Genomic DNA, 20,087 nt, shown 5'->3' on the forward strand with positions numbered 1-20,087 from the left:
GGGTTTTCAGTACCTCTTTTATGTGCTTGGCACTAAAACAAGATGGGTCAGACCCCTCTGGTGAGGCTGGGTTGGTGGATGTCTGCTGTGAGACCAGACTAATAGGTAACAGTTGTTACATCTCCAGCTGACTTGTTTCTGGCAGTTTCTGTCCCTTCCCTTGTACTTAAAATGAGGTGATTTGTCTTTGGGTAATTACTGAAGATGGGTTGCTGAGATAGCTTGAGAATATGAAGCTTTCATTGTAAGTTTTGGCTCCAGCTGTTGAATTTTTTTGCCTTGCAGATCTTTTCACTTGTTTGGTATTTCCCCGATTCACTGGATTTTCCAGTGGAGGTAAAGAGAAGGACAGAGCAGAGAGTAGCTTGGTGATATGTATTTCCTGTGGGTTACTTATCTGTCCTGCCGCTGTCCCCAGTCATTTCACCTGCCACCACCATAGTAAACCAGTCTGTCATTAGTGCATCACTTTTAATGAATTTTTAATGAATTGTGTTCTTATCACTTGTATTACTGCCTCTGAAGAGCTTGGTCAGGACTGCTGTCTCTACCCAGTAGTCTGTGGGGAGTGATTTAGGGCAGTATTTAATGGATCAGGCCGTGCATAAGTCTCTTAAAGCCCAGAGTTTTGTATTTGGGGCTTGTAAAATCCCTTGTAAAAGCCCATTAGTTCCACTGCATGCTTCCCAGTGTGGTTATGAAATTAAACTCTTTTCTCTACCATATTAGCCTAAAATAAACACAGATGCTTGCTCTGTTCATTACAATTACAGATTCATCTTCAAGTGTTCAAATTCTGTATTAAGCTATTAAATTTTATGATTTCTTTGATGGTATTTGACATCTATTTGAGATCTAATAAAAGCAAAACCAAAACCCCAGCACCTGAGGTTTGGGAATGGCTGCTGCTGCTCTGGAAGAAAGATGCTGTGAGATCCTGGGGAAGAAGCACTTTTTTGAGAGCTGTGATGCTTGTTCTTTAGAAAACTCCTGCAAGGGGAAAATAGTTGGCTTCAGTCCTTTTTTCTGGGGGAACTACTGTAAAACCTAAGCAGGGAAGACCTTTACTAAACACACGTGCAACTCTGGCAGGTGCAAACAGTGCAGTCCATGGAATCCAGTGTGCCCCTGAAGCCTTCCTTGGAGATGAGTGTCAGTCTCCTTTGTTGGATTGCCTGCAGGGAGCTGTGGAGGTGGCTTTGTTGTAGGGTCTAGAATTTGCATGTGATCTGGGCATCACACATGAGATCCCTTTCGGTATTGCCTGTTTATTGCTCAGGACATTTTGGCCTGGATAAAGACTCTCTCCTTCAGAGATGTTTGCAGTTCTTTGCTTTGAGATACCTAGTGTCAATAAAGCAAATTACGTGAACAATCTAATATTTTCTTTTGTAGACTTTGCCTTGTGCTGTATCTTCTCTGCAATAACCGATGTATTATATTCTTTATTAGCTCTCTTTCTCCCTTTGTGAGTCACAAGTAATTTATAAGTCTCCTAGGAAGTTCTTCTCTCCAGTGGTCTGTCAGGCTATGAACTCTACCTCTTTTTTTATTCAGAGATGGTGGCTTCAGTACTGCAAAATGTATTCCTGACAGAGGCTGTGCCATCACCATTGCACAACGAGTGTTTGCATTAGTTATTGTTCCTTGCAGTCAAATGTCTGCTCAGAGGTGTTTATTTTGCTGATTAAAGCTGTGACTGAGCAGAGGTCCCTGCTGAGCTCCTCTAGGGAAGCTGGTGTTTCCTCAAGGAGTGCCTAACCCAAACCTTCTGCAGCAAGTCTGTTTGCCTTTGTATTTTGCTTGGCGTTTGTGCCTCGAGCCTCGCCTGCCCAGCAGCCTCACTTGGTTGAATCTGTCTGAAATCCCTGGCTTCCTCTTGGAAAATATACATGTTATTTTGTTAAAGCCACCACTGCCTACTGTTCCATCACCTTCTAGGTCATTAATTTGACACTCCAGTGCCTGTAAGTGTTAAATGTTGCTGAACTATTTCAAGGAGTATGGCTAATTCTGTGGGTTAAAGATTGAACGGAATGCTTTTACGAATGCACATTCCAAATACATGGGAGCTAAAGTATTTTTCATAGATACCGGTTTCCTGGAAGGCTGAATGGTTCTGTGCAATTTTTCCCTTTCTGTTTGCTGAGGAGGCTCACCCTGGAGCATGAGGAAACTGAGCTTTGGGCTGCTGGATGCATGTTGGGTTATGCTGTCAATGCAGACATTTGTCTTGCATTACAAGAACTGGACAGAGCAGTGTCCTTCTCCAGCCAGCTGTGGCCTGCCAGCTGGCATCCTGAATACACACACGTGTGGTTAGAGAGGAGGAGAAACTGCATGGTCCTTTGGAGTGTGGCACTGATGACCTTCTGCCACTATTAGATTTGGTCATTTATACAAATACTGTTCCTTATCTCTTAGCCCCTTCTTGAGTCCTGCTAAGATGCTGTTCAACTTCTCACTTAGTAGTTCTTTGAAACTTGGATTAAAAGTGCAAACAGTTCTAGTGAGCCATGCTTTTTTGAGCTACCCTGTTTGTATTCAAAACCCATACAGCAATCTTTGGAATACTTTGTGAATTCAACTACTCTTTCAAAGAGTTTTTGTCTAGATCTGGGTTATAGTTCCCAGGCAGCCCTTTCAGGAGAGCTAATGACCTCTTCCCTGTCTGTTGTGTCTGAGGTAAGTGACAAACTTCTTGAGCTACTGAGTGGATGATGGCATGAAAGCTTCTTGACACCTGATGCTCCCCTTCCAGTGAGTCTCTTAAGACCCCGAGCACCAGTTTGTGATTCTCACCAAGTTGCCTTTCCAGTATCACTAAACTTGTAAGATATTCTGACTTCCAGTTCAGTCTGAGCCCGGTACTGGGGTGGTTGTGATTTTGAGAGAAATGGGATATTGTCATCTCCTCCCAGCTCAGTTTTCAAGGAACTTATTTTTTTTTTTTCAAGGCACAGGAAAGTATTTGCACCCTTTGCCCTACAAAATGTTTTTAGTGATTAAACTGTATTAGATCTGCTGTCAGGAGCTTTAGCTTCTGATACTCCAGCTGTGCATCAGCAGACTTTCCTGCTGTTAAGAGGCCAAGAAAATGTTCTCCTTTTTGGAAAGTCTGTTCTGCCAAAGATGAAGTCCTCTGCTTGAACTGTCTGATGGTCCTGCATTCAGCTGCAGGATCAATGCAGCTGGAATTGAGGTTAATGCAAGCCCGCTAAGGTTTGGTAGGATCAGCTTTTTGGAGATGTCTGGTGCTGCTTTCCAGGGTGACTGTTTCACTGACTGCTTTGTTCAAGCTAATGCTCCTCACTTTTGGTGTAGCGTTGTTCTAATTTTGTGTGCTGCTTTACTTGTATAAATCAGGCTTTATTTTCTTTGTAACATGAAGAAGGAGAAGGGCTGGCTGTTTCTCATCAATGAGATCTGGTACAACTACTTGAGGGAGGCCTTGAACCCTGTGTCTGCCAAAAGACAGGCTCCTGGAGTTCCTTGCAGTTCCTGAGGCTCCGAAAATGGGAGCAATCAAAGCAGCAAACATGTCTGACTTTCTCCATATGGCTTTTCTGAGGGGAAATATGCAGGAAGTAACTTAGTTTCATAGTGGGCAAAAAGTGCTAAGAGTTGAATGCTGTTCCCTTTTTCTACTTCTAGTTTTCCATTTTGAAATACCACACGGACTATCTGTTTACTTTGTACAAGGTCACTTAGAACCTGAGTCGGCATTTTACTCATTTCCCAGGCTCTGCAAATATCAAGGTCAGGCTAGGTTTTCATTACCTTCTTGGAGTAAGTTGTGTTTCCTTTCTTGTTGTCTTTTATGTGTATGTTTCCACATTTCCATCAAAATATTGTGCTGTAAGTATATTCACACTTCACTAGTTCAGCCTGTGTTTACTATGTGTCTTTTAGAAATGTAATTGAAACTAGTGAGAGCACGAGGAAAGAAATACCTACACAAAGGTGCAGCTAGATGAATTAACATTCAGTAATTGTAGCATTCAGAAGTGACTCGGGTTATGGTCATGTGTATTACACTGTGCAGTTTGTACAATCCATGATGGATTCCCTTGGAAGTTGAATTTCTGTTCTGCGAATGAAAGACTTGATTCTTCCTAAAACTCTTTAGAAGCAGTAAACAAGCTTGCCAAGTACAAGGCTAGAAATAAATAAATTTATTTTGTTACAGTTAAGTCAAAGCAGCATCTCACAAGTAAATTGTTTCAGAGAACTCATCTCATTTGATTTTAAATCTAACTAACCTGGCAGAGAGAAGTCTTCAATTAGGAGCAAGGTCTTTTCATTCTTTTCATTAAAATACTCAATAGTAAAATGCAATAGTTAATTTAGTTAATTGCTCATTTATGCCTCAGTATATTGAATTGGAGTTCCTTTTTTTTTTTAAACAAACTGCATTAAGCTGGAGCTCTGATTCATATTCATAATTAAACACAAATACAATTGTATTGCAAAAGGGGAATTAGAAATTGGAGAAGCCAAGTGAGAACCAGATTCAAGGAGCTCAAATGTGATATGTCTTTAAAATACAGTTCAAGTGCTTGAAGAAGTTGAAGCTCTGTATTCTTCTTCTCTTGTGGAGGCATTAATAGACCTTTTAAAAGTTTTAGTTTAGGGCTGCAGAAAAATGGAATAGCCGAGGCCATAGGGTTATTGCAAGGACATCAGTGATGTCACTTGGTACTGTCCTTTCTAGAAATGGAGAGTGAGTACTAGAAAAAAAAAAACTAAAAAAAGCCTAAGTGTTGATATTACCAGTGACATTTGAAATGGGAAGTCAGAACCAAGCTGTGATAGTTTATACGGGTGATTAATTAGCCCATCTTTGCTAAAAAAAAAAATCACAAACAACAATAAAAAATATCCCCCAAAAGCAAAAAAAAAGGTGCAAATTAAAAGCATGTACTCCCATGCTCAATCACCCTGGCCAAAAGCCCAGAGAATGTTGCATTTCGTATCTGGAGTTGCGTTCCGTTGCATTTCGTATCTGGAGTTGCGTTCCGTTGCATTTCGTATCTGGAGTTGCGTTCCGTTGCATTTCGTCTCTGGAGTTGAGTTCCGTTGCGTTTCGTGTCTGGAGTTGCGTTCCGTTGCATTTTGTGTCTGGAGTTGCGTTCCATTGCATTTTGTGTCTGGAGTTGCGTTTCGTGTCTGGAGTTGCGTTCCGTTGCGTTTCGTGTCTGGAGTTGCGTTCCATTGCATTTCATGTCTGGAGTTGCGTTCCGCTGCGTTTCGTGTCTGGAGTTGCGTTCCGCTGCGTTTCGTGTCTGGAGTTGCGTTCCGTTGCGTTTCGTGTCTGGAGTTGCGTTCCGTTGCGTTTTGTGTCTGGAGTTGCGTTCCGTTGCGTTTTGTGTCTGGAGTTGCGTTCCGTTGCGTTTTGTGTCTGGAGTTGCGTTCCGTTGCGTTTCGTGTCTGGAGTTGCATTTCGTGTCTGGAGTTGCGTTCCGTTGCGTTTCGTGTCTGGAGTTGCGTTCCGTTGCGTTTCGTGTCTGGAGTTGCGTTCCGTTGCGTTTCGTGTCTGGAGTTGCGTTCCGTTGCGTTTCGTGTCTGGAGTTGCGTTCCGTTGCGTTTCGTGTCTGGAGTTGCGTTCCGTTGCGTTTCGTGTCTGGAGTTGAGTTCCGTTGCGTTTCATGTCTGGAGTTGCGTTCCGTTGCGTTTCGTGTCTGGAGTTGCGTTCCGTTGCGTTTCGTGTCTGGAGTTGCGTTCCGTTGCGTTTCGTGTCTGGAGTTGAGTTCCGTTGCGTTTCGTGTCTGGAGTTGCGTTCCGTTGCGTTTCGTGTCTGGAGTTGCGTTCCGTTGCGTTTTGTATCTGGAGTTGCGTTCCGTTGCGTTTCGTGTCTGGAGTAGCGTTCCGTTGCATTTTGGGTCTGGAGTTGTGTTCCATTGCATTTTGTGTCTGGAGTTGCGTTTCGTGTCTGGAGTTGCGTTCCGTTGCGTTTCGTGTCTGGAGTTGCGTTCCGTTGCGTTTCGTGTCTGGAGTTGCGTTCCGTTGCGTTTCGTGTCTGGAGTTGCGTTCCGTTGCGTTTCGTGTCTGGAGTTGTGTTCAGCCAGTCAAAAGGCAAATGCTGTTTTTGAGAGGCACCACACTGTGGAGTGGTGTGGCTGAAAACCTCTTCACGCTTTGGTGGCAGCAGCTCAGCCTGGCTGAGCCAAAAGGATGTGAGCGCTGTGAGGGTTCCTCAGAGAGGGACTGCTTTGATCTGGGCTGGGCCCCCTCCAAGAACAGAAGGAAAATCACTTCTATAATTAGCAAATAACGTCTTGATTGTTTTTTCCTGAAGGGAGCCGATTGTGTTGAGCTGTGAGATACACGTGACTGCTCAAAACCAGCCCCAGCTCTGACTCTTTCCAGGGTGGCCACTGATAAGCCAACACTGAAAGCTCCTGAACAAACCACTTCCAGTGTGGCAAATTCATGGTTTGTTTGTTCATAATGCACAGAGGTGTTCTACAGATAACAATGGCAAGGGATCGAGTTCTCCCCAGCTCTTTCACTAAGCAAACCGGGAATTGAAGATTAATTCTGAAAACACTACTGTAATTATCATTACTGTCAAAATTTTCTTAAGGCTTTCTAAGTGATAAAATTATTGTTGTGAAGTAGTCCTACCAAAGAAAGGAACATATGCACAGAACACAGTTGTGCAACTTATTCTTTTAATAATAATTTTATTTCTTTGCCCTTAAGTGGGAAAAAAAATTCCAAGTCTCATGGGATCAAAGGCTAGGATTTATCTAAGTACTTCGAAAACAAAAAGAATCATGAGGATAGTAGATGGAGATGGTTAAGTTGGACATTTTTAGATTCCTGCTCAGGATAAATGTTTCAGTTTGGTGTGTTGGAGGAGGGTGTGTCTGTGCTCTCGCATCATTAGTTCTGTGCCATTAATAAACAATGTGACTTACCAACATTTAGTAAGTATTTTTAATTTGGCAAGCCTGCATAAACTGGAGCCCAGGTGCATTGGCAGAGAAGACCTGTGGCCTGCTCTTGAATTTCTTATTCTTGGAATACCAGGGGAATTCCATGCAAATGTAAATGTGCAGCAGATAGAGTAGCTGAGGAAGAGAAATCTTGTGGTAGAAGCACATTTACTGGAGAGCCTTGACCCAAATGACAGAAAGCTGCTGGAAGCCAGTGAGAGAGGAGATGGTGTCAGCTGAGGAAGAGGGGAAGGTCACATCAAACAAATCAAATCTCACCCTCTGATAAAGGGCCATCTTCTGATGCTGTGTGCATCCTATCAATGTTTTAGGAAGGGTGGCAAAAGCAAGTTACCAAGAAGTGTTAAAAGAAAAAAAAAAAGGCAAGCTTTCAGTGCTTAGAGGCTTTTAATGTAACTGAAAGGAGAGAAATAGTTTATCAAGAAGAAGATTGTGGACTGTGATCAGTACTCTGTGGTTGCACATGTGTACCCATATGCCAGCCTGGGAAGAAATGAGCTGGTGCTTGTGAGGTTTTATCTGTTCAGGAAACTCAAAATTACTTGAAACTTCAGCTAAACAATTTTGGCTTAAAAGTAAACTATACAGCTTTAATGGGGAAGATGAATAACTGTTGAAACAAAATATTATTGCAAGTGGTAGGTTCTCCAGATTTTGATGTCAAAGCAGGATGGATTTCAGCAAAAAAATATTTCAGTAAATGTGAATTGCAAAGCTTTCCGTAGATGTGACTGTAAACTTCAGGATCCTTTGAAAATTATTTCATACTTACTGGTTCTTTGGTCCTTTTCCTTAAATCTCCCTGAGAGTGTACATTCGTTTTCTTTTCTCGAATATCTCTGGTCATAAGAACATTTTTAGATTTCTTATTTTGTTACTAAAAAAAAAAAGAGAAAACTTCTCAACAACCTAGAAACCCCCAAGTATTTGTGGTTGTCTGTACAATATCTGGGGCAAGGAAAATTAGTATTTCAGGTGGAAGTGTTTTAAGAATTCTATTCTTCCTCACTGAGTAATCATCATTGAATAATCATACAGGAAAGAATTAAGTTCTCCTGACAAGTGTGACCTTGCTGGTGACATGTTGATACTCCTTTGGCCCCGATCTTCTTGTCATGCCATCTTTTCTCTTAGTCTCTCTGGCTGCCCTGCAGGCAGCCCTTCGTTCTTTTTGCTTCTCAGCTCCTTGCAATGTACCTCCAATGTGCTGCAAGCTGCCTGCTGGCTCTCACACTGTGCCTTTTTAAAGTCATTCTTTTTAAAGTCATTCTTTGAAAGTCATTTGCAGCCCAGCTCCTGCTTTGGGGCTGTTTAGGGATGTCTGGTTGTCTCTGCCTGATGTGATGACAGTGCTGTGGAAGTTCTGGCATTGGAGCATGATGGAATTGAGGAGCGGCAGTCGGGGGACTGCAGCGTTCCCTTTGGTCATGTTGTCTGTGCAAGAACCTCCTTGAGTCCGAGCATCTGAGGTGCCATTGAACCTGCTTGTTTCTGTGCCCCAGGCCAGTTTTGCACCGAGGATGTGGATGAATGCCAGCTCCAGCCCAATGCCTGCCAGAACGGGGGCACCTGCACCAACCACAACGGGGGCTATGCCTGCGTCTGTGTCAACGGCTGGAGCGGGGACGACTGCAGCAAGAACATCGATGACTGCTTCACTGCCTCCTGTGCCAACGGCTCCACCTGCATCGACAGGGTGGCTTCCTTCTCCTGCATCTGTCCAGAGGGAAAGGCAGGTGAGGGCACACAACTTGCACAAGCCTGGCGCTTCCACGGAAGGTGCTTCTAGGGGTTTATGCACTTGTTTAAAGTGGTGTGTTTATTTTGCACACTTCGCCACCAAAAGGAAAAGCACTGTCCGTGAGCAAAGAGCTGTAAAACCCCTCTAGCCTGAGACAAAGAAGTATTTGTGCCAGGCTGGAAGGCAACCTTAGTACAGTTTAGGTTGCAAGAAAAGATCTTTTCCTAGCCCTTAGCAGAATCTGTATCTGCTGGAGAAGTGTGACTTGCTCCATGCCCTTTATAATAATTGTATGAATCCAGAAAGCAAATTCAGATATTTTTGTGTGATTGTGTTAGGATCTGGCCATCCTCACTGGTATAGTGGCAAATTTTCTGGTTTAGGTTAGGTGAAAGGGTATCTCCTAACTACATGGAAATAAAAGTGATCTGCATATCTGAATTAAAGTGAGCTTCATGTGCACCTTTTCAAATGTCAGAAAAATTATCATGCTGGTTTGATAGAAGAGTTAGTTAACTGCTCCAAGGATGAGATTTTGATAATGGTCAGTCATTTTCCTGCTTCAGAAGTGCTGGAGACACCTCTAAACTAACAGAATTTGTATTTAAATATGATGTTCTATAAGTGTGTGATGAATTCGCTATGGTAGTTCATGGGCTCAAGCCTGTAAGATATTGCTCAATTTTCTCCCTGTGGGAGTCTCCATCTGAAATACCAGGACACAGAATTTGTGTAAAATACGGTCTGACTGCTTCATCTCTCTATTTTAATAAACTCTTGGATGCTTTAGGTCTTCTGTGCCACTTGGATGATGCCTGTGTTAGCAATCCATGCCAGAAAGGTGCTCTTTGTGACACCAACCCTGTGAATGGAAACTACATCTGCACCTGTCCCCAAGGCCATAAGGGAGCAGACTGCACTGAGGATGTGGATGAATGTGCAATGGGTGAGTTCCTGTTTGCTCTCTGTGAGTGCAAGAAATACACATTTTGTCATAGCTTCTCCACATACGTTGGACTCCTTTTGTGCCCTCCCCTTCCATTGCAGTGTCTTTAGATGCATTTTAAACCTTGTGTGAGACCTGGGGCAAAGGGCTGGGCTGGAATAGTTGTCCATGTTTGAACTGGAATATGAAAAGCAGGGGATGCTTAACCATTCTTCCTTGAGCAAGAGGGCTTTAGCACTGAGTGGGGAGTGCCTGCAAACAGCTGTGATAATTAAGCTGTCCCTTAGAACTGCAGGGTACAATGAAAGCACCACAGTTCATGTGGGAGCTGTTGCAGCTACGGCCTGGGTAGAAATATATCAAGGCTGTTTGACAGCCAGAATATGGCTGGATCTTTTGAGAGCCTTCCAAGACTGGTGACCACGTGGGCTTTTAAAGCTGTAGTTCGCTGATAGCATGCTGTTGTGTTGTTTTGGGGATTAACTGGACTCTTACAGACTTACTTACAGTTTTGTGAGTGCTCAGTCATGCTTCTAGAGTGTGATGCGTGAAGGTAATGCCTAACCAGCACATGGAAGGGTTGGAAAGAAGCACTTCTTTGAATTTCATTCCTCAGTCTGCCTTGGACAAGAGTGCTGTTCCTTTTTAAAAACACAAGAAGGACAAGTTTGGCTGTTTTGTGGCTGTGGTGGCATCTTGTCGGCCTCAGGAATGAAGTAAATGTAAAATGTGATCTAGAAATAAAGCCTTGAAAACATTATTAGTTCTCTAATCCCTGCTAGCTGATACTTTTCTCTTAAGAACTGTTGTTAATAATATGAAGCAGAGTTACTCCTCTGGTCCCTGATGGTGACAGCAATCCTTCTTTTTGCCCCTGACAGGCAAGAAACGGCCACTGCTTTGTTCAGTGGCCTTTCCCCAGAAGGATGAACAATCTTTCCCCAATATTACTTGCCAGAAAGGAATGCCCATGAAAAGAGCACAACTAATAAAGAATGCTGTGGCTTTCCTGCTCTGGGGAGAGGTTTTGACACACACCCGTCTATACTCTTCTTGCAGCAAACAGCAATCCGTGTGAGCACGCCGGGAAATGCGTCAACACCGAGGGCTCTTTCCACTGTGAGTGTCTGAAGGGCTACACGGGACCTCGCTGTGAGATGGACATCAATGAGTGCCACTCAAACCCGTGCCAGAACGATGCCACCTGCCTGGATAAAATCGGAGGATTCACGTGTCTCTGTATGCCAGGTGAGGGGGGTTTCTGACAAAGACGGGACTTGCAGCCGGGGAAGAGACCAGAAGGCAGAGCTCAGGGAGGGCTGCCAGCTCTGCTGAGGTGGAACACAAAGCTGCAAAGGGCTGAGGCTGGATGGTGAGAGAGAGCCTGCCGTGGTGGCACCAGCCAGGAGGACCTGGCATTGGTGTGTGGGAGGGAGAAAGCAATTAGAGGGCTGAGAAAGAAACCAATCTCTGCCTCAGTGAAGGAAGTTAGCCTTCTGAACTGAGTATGTGTGGAAGTATTTGTTACTATACCTGGTAAAGTGCATGTGCAGAGTCTTCTCTTCGTGAAAGCAAAGCAGGTGCAACCTTTAAAAGAGTGACTGCTTTTTGAGGTATGCATATGGTAATTTCGGATAGTGGTGTTTGGGGTTTTTCTTTGCTTAACATACTCCAAATAATGGGAGCTCCCACTGAACTGAGGAAGTCATTGTAAAAAAAGCTACTTGACTGAAATTGTGCTTGTAAAAATTTGCATGGCCAATGTAACCAATGACCAATGTTAGTTTTGTATTTTGCACTCTGATAGAAAGTGGTAAAAAAAGAAAAGGACGCAAGTTGCCAGTTGCGCAGACTTATAAAGTACTAAAATCATAAATATAAATAAATAATTGTGACCTGTGCAGGAGATCAGATGATACCCTGACAATTACAATGAGTTTTTATTAGTATAGTATTTATTAATATGTAATATGTTTTGAAAGGTGGAACAGGAAAGGCTCGTTCCAAGTGTTTCACCCTTTTTAATGTTTTTCTTGTACTCTGCCAATAGCTAAAAGCCCTTGAGCTAAAACTATCTGTTGTGCTTGTTTATATACCTTTTACAAATTAATTAACATAACCCCTTCTCAAGTGGAAGAAAACATTAGGTGTGCATTCAGCATTGACTTCTGCTATTGCTGGTTAGGTGAACATCTTCAGCAACAGTGAAACCCTCACAATCAACATCCCTTATTAACCTCTGGTGTATATTCTTACTTCATAGTTTCTGTCCAGACTGCAAACTTGCAATGAAGCTCTGCTTAGACTTTCAGCACTGGTATAAGAGGCAGTTACACTCTCAAGGGCACTTTCTACAGCCTTCGGTCACCTCTTCTTATTTATTTTTATTTTTACAGGTTTTAAAGGAGTTCACTGTGAAGAAGATATTGATGAATGCCTGAGTAATCCCTGTGTGAACAATGGAGTGTGTCTTGATAAAGTCAACCGCTTCCTCTGTGTCTGTCCTCCCGGTGAGTTCTTATTTCTGGAAGCTTTTCCTGCTTCACCCTACCAAGAACTCCACAGATGTTGTGGGTGATACATTTCTTGTGAGTTTCTGTTGTTCTTAGGGCAGCACCTGTTTGAGTGAGTTGCAATCACTATTAAATCAGAATAGTTTCATATTGGTTGCAATAAGACTGTGTCTGTAACTGGATAAGCATTGACAAACACACAGTTGGACACCTCATCTAAAAGGGTAGCTGGCAACATGAGCTTCTGTTGTTGAGGAAACTATAGTGAGATTCTCAGAACATTTTAAAGATCAGACCCTCTGCACACTTTTTGTCTTTTTCTGAGGTTTTTAGGCAGAAGCTGGTTTTGCATCAGTATAGTTTATGGTGCTTGCATGAGGGGCTCCACTAGAAAAGAAAAAGAGCTGAGGGATCAATGTTAGCTGTAGAGTGAACCTCTTACAAAAAATTTTGAGTTCAGAATTTACATGACAAAAGCCTGCATCCCTTCGTATTGACTGATGATGTTCAGGCTCTTGCTTTGGTTCCTTCCTCCTGGAAGAATTCCTCATGGTTTTTTTTTTTTCTCAAACTGCCCAAGGATCTGCATCACCTGACATCACCTGTCACGACTTCGTTAACTATTTCAAGAACTGAATTGAAAGTTCCAGTGCTGTGTTGTAGCACATTCCACACTGCTGTAGTAATTCTAGTCTGAAGGCTCTAGTGATGTATGCACTGTTATTTTATTTTTAGCTACTTGCTTTGATTGCCTTAAAGTCTTTTGTTAATGGGCTCTCAGTTTTGCAGGCAGGCATACTGTCCAGTGGTGGACACCACTTGAGCTCCATCTGCTTTATTTCTCTTTGACTTGGCCATCTCAGTTTCAGGGAGGGTTGGACAAGGAGCCAGTCCAGGCAGGGCGTGGTGGGTGTGCTTCATGGTGCCACTGAACGTAGATTTGCTGAGCTTGTGTTTGGGTGGGTTGAGGATTTGTTAGAGGTAATTCCTGACAGTGCAGCTGTCTAGATGAACTCCTTCCAGTGACTCCTGGGTTTCCTTGTGTTCCTGTGCCTTTCAGGATTCAGCGGGGCCGTGTGCCAGATTGACATAGATGACTGTTCCAGCACGCCGTGTCTCAATGGAGCCAAATGCATTGACCACCCCAATGGCTACGAGTGCCAGTGTGCCACAGGTCAGTCTGGTGTTCAGAGCCCCTGGGTGGAGATAAATGGAACCGAAATACATGAAAGGCTGGTCACAAAGATGTCACTGCTTTTGCTTTCTTTCTCTGAAATGCTGCTTGTTTGCTGCAGAACTTTGTCCACTCCTTTGTGCAGGGAATAGCATTTAAGCAGAGGAAGCCTTTCACTTGTGGCAGTTCACAGTTGATGGGAGTTCTGGCCTCCCTCGTTCAGCACCACCTTTTGCTTCCCAAAAGATGACAGCTTCTGTGCTAGCCATGGCATCCACATATGGGAAAACATCAGTGTGAAGACTCTTATCTGTGATTTACCCCCCTCTCTCCCAAGTCAGATTATATCGTGTGCACTTGGAAAACAAGAGATGGGCAGAGCAGTGCAACTGTGCATTCTGATTTCTGTTGCATCAGGCAATTCTATGTCAAAAGGCTAAGACTGAAATGCAGGAACAGTTGTGGAAGAAATTCCACTCAAAATTTGAGTGGAAATGATTTGAAATGATTTGTCAGGTACCACGCAGAAATTTTGGCAGAGCTGTGGCCAGAACTCAGGTGGTTTTATTAATGCCTGGTGAATTACATATTCAGAAGCGTCAGGTTTAATTATAGGATTTTCTTATCTTCAGACCTCCAGGGGTGATGTAGATATGTTTTTATCTTCGTTTTTACATCTGGTCAAATAAGAGGGTTCAGAGCTGTTATATTCTAATTCTCAGGAAGGAGCTACACTTGGTTGCTGATACACTGCTCATGATACAGATTCATGCCTTGGCTTTAGCTCTTCCACTAGGGAAGAAGCTGAACAGTTCTGGAGCTGTCTTAGTGCCAGTAATGTGCAGTGGAGAGGTTGGTTAGATTTATGTGCAACTTTTCGGGCTTTGAATCATTCCACTAATCAAATTATTAAGGCAAATTTGGCTTCACTGCAAAGAATGTAGCAGAGATTAGCCTAAAAATAGCCTGGTTTTTCTCACACATGGTCTCCACCATTCCCAAAGTTCCTGAAGAGGCATTGAATTTGTTGGAAGAAGGAGAATTCAGTGGTTCTGACCAGGAGAAGAATAATTACTGTGGTCAGAATTTTCTTTTTGACTACTTCATGTGACAAACTAAGCAGGCACTTGCAAAAAGAAGGAAAAGCTCAAATCTTCTCCAAACTTGGAAACTGTTTTAATCTTTCTCAAGCTGGTGTGTGTTCTGGTTGCTTTCATTCACTGAGACTGCAGAGCTTGTCAGGCCTGGGACGGGTTTGGGTAGTGTAGAGGAGGACAAGGTGGAGAGCTGTGCCGGGAAAAGCAAGTTCTGAATTTGGCACTAAAACTGCATAAATCACCTCAATACAGAAATTCTAGGTATCCCACCTGAGGAGGGAAGGCAATTGCTTCCATGAAGGCAAATGATATAATGAAGCATTTTCAGGCTGGAAACAACCAAATGCATGTTACTGCAGCAGCAGTTCTTAGTAAAATCCTTGGTTAAATATTTGACTGAAAATGGAAGAGGGGCTCTGTATTAGGGCTGTTTTCCACCCTGTCTGAAGGATTCCCGTATTCTGTATTCAAATGGTTTTTTCCTAGTCTAAGTCTTGTCTGCAAAGAGAGAAATCATGTTTTGGTGAGGTATGTTCAGTTAAGAGATCCAGAAATATTCCTGATCTCTAAGTGGCTCAGTTGAGCTACAACAGCAGGCAACGTAATGACTTTTGAATGAACGTGTGCTAAGTATTATATTTAATATTGACAGCCTTCTGTAAGACTGAAATGTGGAATTCTTCCTGGGGGCAGGTCAGTTACTGGACAATAATGTTTTGAGTATGTTCTTGCTCTGCTAATCTCATGGTCTGAGTGATGTGTTGTTCCCTGAATGGTAATCGCCGGCTGCCGACGTGATTGAAAACTGCAAAATGTTTGGCCAAATGCTGTACAGATAGCCCTATTTACTGCTTGCTTTTTGTCTTTTCTTTCCCTTCTGGCATTATTCCACTTCTCCTTCCCAGTGGTAGATCATGGCTTTTCTTTTCTTGGGTTGTTTCAGGTCTTTCCTCTTTTATTTGTCTCTGCCCTCTTTTTTTTCTCCCCTCTGCCACCATTTGTCCCCTTATCAGTTTGTTTTTCCTCCTTCCCTAACATCTTTTTATATCCATCTCTCTAACTAGCTTCCCTCCCCTCTCCCCACCCACTTCCACACCCATTCATCCAAGCATACGTTCGCAGAACTTGGAAATGTTAGCCGTCACCTGGTATGTTTGACCACAGAAATAACCACAAACCTGTATGAAAAATGGGGAGCCTCTTATCCACCTTTAATACTCAGGTGAGAACCACTCTTCAGCTGTTGAAAATCCCTGCAGCTTGGTTTGTATCAGTCTCCAGTTGGTGTCTTGAAATTTCAAGTTCTGCCTTCCTGATCTTCAGCTGCTGGAAGGCAACGTGAGCTGTTGCTCCAAAACCTCAGCTCTGAAAACCACTTATTTGAATTTGTCCCAGTCTTATAAAGCTCTGCTCCAGGGACTTGTTTGCTGCTCTTATTTCCTGAGCCCTCTAGCCCTTTTTCCCTCTGTGTTGCTCAGGATGTTTCCCAGCTGAAGCAGAATGGAACAGGCCAAATTGCTGCTTGTTTCGTTGCTCCTAACCAAGAGGTTGCAGGCAGCCTTCAACAAGTTTGTAGTTGGTGCTTGATTGCAGTTACTGAAAAGTTTCCCATTGAAGGAGGAAAGAAACTTTCTAATAAGCAGAGCTGCAGAAGCTTTGACACGAGCCAAGGGAGTTCCCTTGGGAAGGTTTCAGCAACGTCTTTGAAGTAATTTCTCATTCTAACAAGGTCAGCCCCACTCTGTCCCCCTGTTACTGTGTAGAGGAAATAATGGCAGGAGTGTGCCTCCAGATAGTTTATAGTGATGCAAGTAAATATTTCTGATGGAGATCTACATGTTTCCTCTCATGGCTACTGTTCCAAATAACCTGAAGGTGACCACTTCCAGTGCCAGGGTTCTCCATGCATGATGCTGTTCTGTAATGCTGTGAACAGTGGAGCGTGTTGTGTTCCAGGGCTGGAAATGCAGTTGAGGTGCCCAGTTACCCTTTGTGCTCTCTGCCACTTTGCTGATTCTTGATACGATTCTTTCTATACCTGCATTTTATTCACTGCAGCATCCTACCAGTGAACTCCTTCCTTACTCATGGTTTTTCCTCAGGTTTTACTGGCCCTCTGTGTGAGGAGAACATCAACAACTGTGATCCCGATCCCTGCCACCACGGGGAATGCCAGGATGGCATTGATTCATACACGTGCATCTGCAACCCTGGCTACATGGGTGCCATATGCAGCGAGCAGATCGACGAGTGCCACAGCAATCCTTGCCTGCACCAAGGGCGCTGCATCGACCTGGTCAATGGCTACCAGTGCAACTGCTTGCTGGGCACCTCAGGTGTGTAAAACACAAGTGGAAGGCTTGGATTCAAGCAGAATTCAAGCATGTAATTATTTCTTACGTGTGTTCTGGTGTGTGCTAAGTTGAGAGCATCATTTTCACATTGCTTTTCCATGCTGAACTTTGGTGTGTTTGTGTGGATTGCCTAACCCCTCACTGGTGCTGCAACTGATCTTGGGAGAATTCGACTCCTCTTTACTCCAAAAAAATCAGGCCTGCAGAAAAATTAGGCATAGTGTTCAAAATGTTTATTCCTTTGTTTAAATTAGTACAAGTTCAGGGTCATATTCAGTCAGCACCCAGTGGCTTGGGTGAGTGGTGTTGCAGTGCTTTTGCATCATCACCTGTTTAAGTTGTCCCCAACACGACTTTGAAACAGGTGGGATTCTTAATTTGGCGATTTTGGGAAAATAGTTTTGTTGCCTTCTTTGTAAGATTTACCCTCCTTATTCCTCTAACTCTTTTTTTTTTGTTTTTGTTTTTTTAATCCAGGAGTAAACTGTGAGAATAACTTTGATGACTGTGCCAGTAACCCGTGCATTCATGGGGACTGTATCGATGGCATCAATCGCTACAACTGCGCCTGCAAACCTGGATTTACAGGTAAAGTCAGCTACCCAAGGGCTCTGAATTGTTTTGAAGATAGTTATCCGAGTAGCCAGGGAAGTGTTCTTTGCATACTGACTGCAAGGGATTCAGTTGGTGTCTCAGTAAATCCTTCTAATCTTTGGATCTTAGCATCTTACACTACAGCCAGTTCTACCAAACAGAAAAATGGCCCAATCTGTGCTGTGAAATGCCATTCTTGTTAGGTAATTAAGTCCAATTCATGGTTCTTGGGTTTATAACAAATAAACCCACGTGACTTTGGTTTATTATTTACAGCCTCTTTCCAGGGACAGAGAGACTGGACAATATGGGGAGGTGTTTGATTAGACTCTGCCTTGGGCTTTGACCATGAGCAGTATTTCTATTTCTCTGAAATCAGAGCATTAACTTGGTGTTCTCTTGAGTTGCTTTCCACTCTGAAGTCTTCAGACAAATAATCTGATTTTTTTCAGTACTTCTCTGTCATAGCATGGTCTGTTCTGTTTTCTTTTTAAACTACAAAATTTCTCTGGTACAGTCAAAGTGGGGCTGAAAAAAGAAGTGGTTAGACACCTCTGGATCCATGTTTAGAATTCTGAGCCAACATCAGACTATTCCTGATGACTAAAGCACATCTCACCACTGTTTACAAGGGCATTTGTGTTTTGAGCCATGCAGGGTAATACAAAATAACCATTGTGAGGCAGTTGGTACTGTTTATTACAGCTTTCTCATCATGTTTGTTACTGTTTATTACAGAGTGATTCTAGTTAGAATAGGTCTGAAATGCATTAGAGCACTAGAATGTTTCATGTGTCTTGTGCTTTTCTCTTGGGGCCTTTCTAAACTCCTGATGCTCCTTCCTTCCCTCCTATGGCTCTGGCATGGTGGTACTCTCTAGTCCCCAGAATAAAATGAGGGATGATGCTGATCACTCGTGCCTACCACTCTCCTAGGTTGCTGGCATTCCATATTTGTTATCCTGCTGGATCTCTTACTGTTATGCTGTTAAAATAATTCAGTAATGTGATGAATTGGCTGATTCCAGTCTTTAAGGAGCTGGCTTGCATGGGGTCTTGTTACTTTGTCATTGCCTTCTGTTCAAAATGCTTTCAGCTTACTGCATCGTTCACTCTGTTTAGCTTTCCAGCCTCACAAGTCCTTTTGGTCACTACTTCAAGGATCTTGCAGTCGTAATCAGAGGCAGGCAAAACAGGAAACGGTGTTTTTTAGAGCCCCTTTTGCGCAATAAACCACAAGAACTGTATTTACTGCAGACATTTGGGCACTATTGGTTGTTCAAAGGGTAGGTACTTCAAAGCAGAGGAGCAGGGCTACGGCAAGTGGAGCTCAAGAGGTTTGTTGCAAGCATGATACAGCTGAGTGGTTTTTGCTTTCCTAATCAATATTAACTGGTGATTTTAGTGGAGATTCTGGAATGGTTTGTAAATACTTGCTGAGTGTAAGTGCTGTTTTCCAGGCACAGGAAAGTGCTGCATCTCTCAGAAACGCTTCTCTTGGCTTGAGTTAAAGCACGGAGGCATGTGAGCTCCATGCTGCTGCCTTGGCTTCCCTGAGCTGTGTCTCAGTGTGTGCTCTTGCAGAGGTGCAAAGCAAGCGCTCTTTTAAGAAATGCTGCTCAGGAAGTGTTGATTTTTCCCTCCAGGCCCCCGCTGTAACGCGGACATCGACGAGTGCACGTCCAGCCCCTGCCACAACGGCGGCACGTGCATAAACGAGGTGAACGGCTTTCGGTGTGTGTGCCCTGAGGGTTTCCACCACCCCCACTGCCAGTCCCAGGCTGATGGCTGCCTCAGCAACCCCTGTGTGCATGGCAACTGCACACACATTGCCACTGGGTAAGGACTCATTAAACCTACCTGCTGCCTTCTGGGATAGTCTTGCTCTGTCCAGACTTCCAGCTCCCGATTTTTCTCTAATTTCTCAGAGTAGGTTCCCAATTTATGTGATGCCTATGACATAATCACAGTAAGGTGTAGACCTTCATTCACCAGCTGGTGTTTCAACATAGGTTTTTCTGTCCTGCCTTGTGTTGTTGGCTGGTTTTGCATGGGCAAGTAGTGTAGGGTGTACTGCCACCATCTAGAGGGAGGGTTTGGTGATTCTAGTGAATTGAGTGAATGCAATTAAAATAAAGAAATGGTTCCAGATTAAATCTTTGGGGAGCAGCAGTAATCTATTCCATCAAAACCTAAAGCATTGAACATGAGGACTGTCTTTATTGGCTAGTGCTGTTCTTCCTAACCAAACAGTGGATCAAGGAGCAGGCTGACAACTTTTGCTCCAGGGATGGATATTTCACCCAGGACACTTTGTTCACTGCTGAGATTTTGTCAGCTTTACTGAGATTGTTGCATGTCTGAGAAAAGAAAGGAAAATTCTCTCTGGGTCTTTTGATGGCAGTAGTTGCTTCTGAATCTTCCCATCCAGGAAGACCAAATGCAGATTTTGGGAGCCCTAAATCAGACTTCTTTTTGGTAATGGTAAGTCTAGGGATGTTTTGTTTGTGAAAGTTCCTAACTATACATGGAATAGCCTCCCAGATATGTACTGCATCCTGGGAAGTGTTGTCAGCATTTGGGCAGGGAAGTGATTTGTTGCTGCAGGTAGCTCTGTAGGGCAGGATGCAGCACTTTCCCTGGAGCTGACAGGAAAGCTGCCTATAATGCTAATTCAGCCTCCTCAAAAACTTGGAGAGCAGATTTT

The 20,087-nt window shown here is 43.4% G+C and overlaps 1 protein-coding gene across 3 annotated transcripts in view; it reads left to right on the top strand.

Moving 5' to 3' along the window:
* Positions 1-20,087, top strand: part of NOTCH2 (notch receptor 2) — an 84,624-nt gene that overhangs the window by 31,979 nt on the left and 32,558 nt on the right. Inside the window, exons 6-13 of one of the 3 annotated variants that reach the window (XM_068199238.1) lie at positions 8,465-8,698; positions 9,494-9,649; positions 10,709-10,897; positions 12,046-12,159; positions 13,223-13,336; positions 16,536-16,769; positions 17,265-17,375; positions 19,027-19,219. In XM_068199238.1, coding sequence (XP_068055339.1) covers positions 8,465-8,698; positions 9,494-9,649; positions 10,709-10,897; positions 12,046-12,159; positions 13,223-13,336; positions 16,536-16,769; positions 17,265-17,375; positions 19,027-19,219 — 1,345 coding nt within the window. Of the gene's footprint in view, positions 1-285; positions 1,380-8,464; positions 8,699-9,493; positions 9,650-10,708; positions 10,898-12,045; positions 12,160-13,222; positions 13,337-15,338; positions 15,656-16,535; positions 16,770-17,264; positions 17,376-19,026; positions 19,220-20,087 lie in introns of those variants that run through there. The other 2 variants (XR_011001945.1, XM_068199239.1) reach the window with 2 other exon arrangements.

This window comes from Anomalospiza imberbis, chromosome 9 (genome assembly GCF_031753505.1).
Source record: "Anomalospiza imberbis isolate Cuckoo-Finch-1a 21T00152 chromosome 9, ASM3175350v1, whole genome shotgun sequence".
Taxonomy (NCBI): Eukaryota; Metazoa; Chordata; class Aves; order Passeriformes; family Viduidae; genus Anomalospiza; species Anomalospiza imberbis.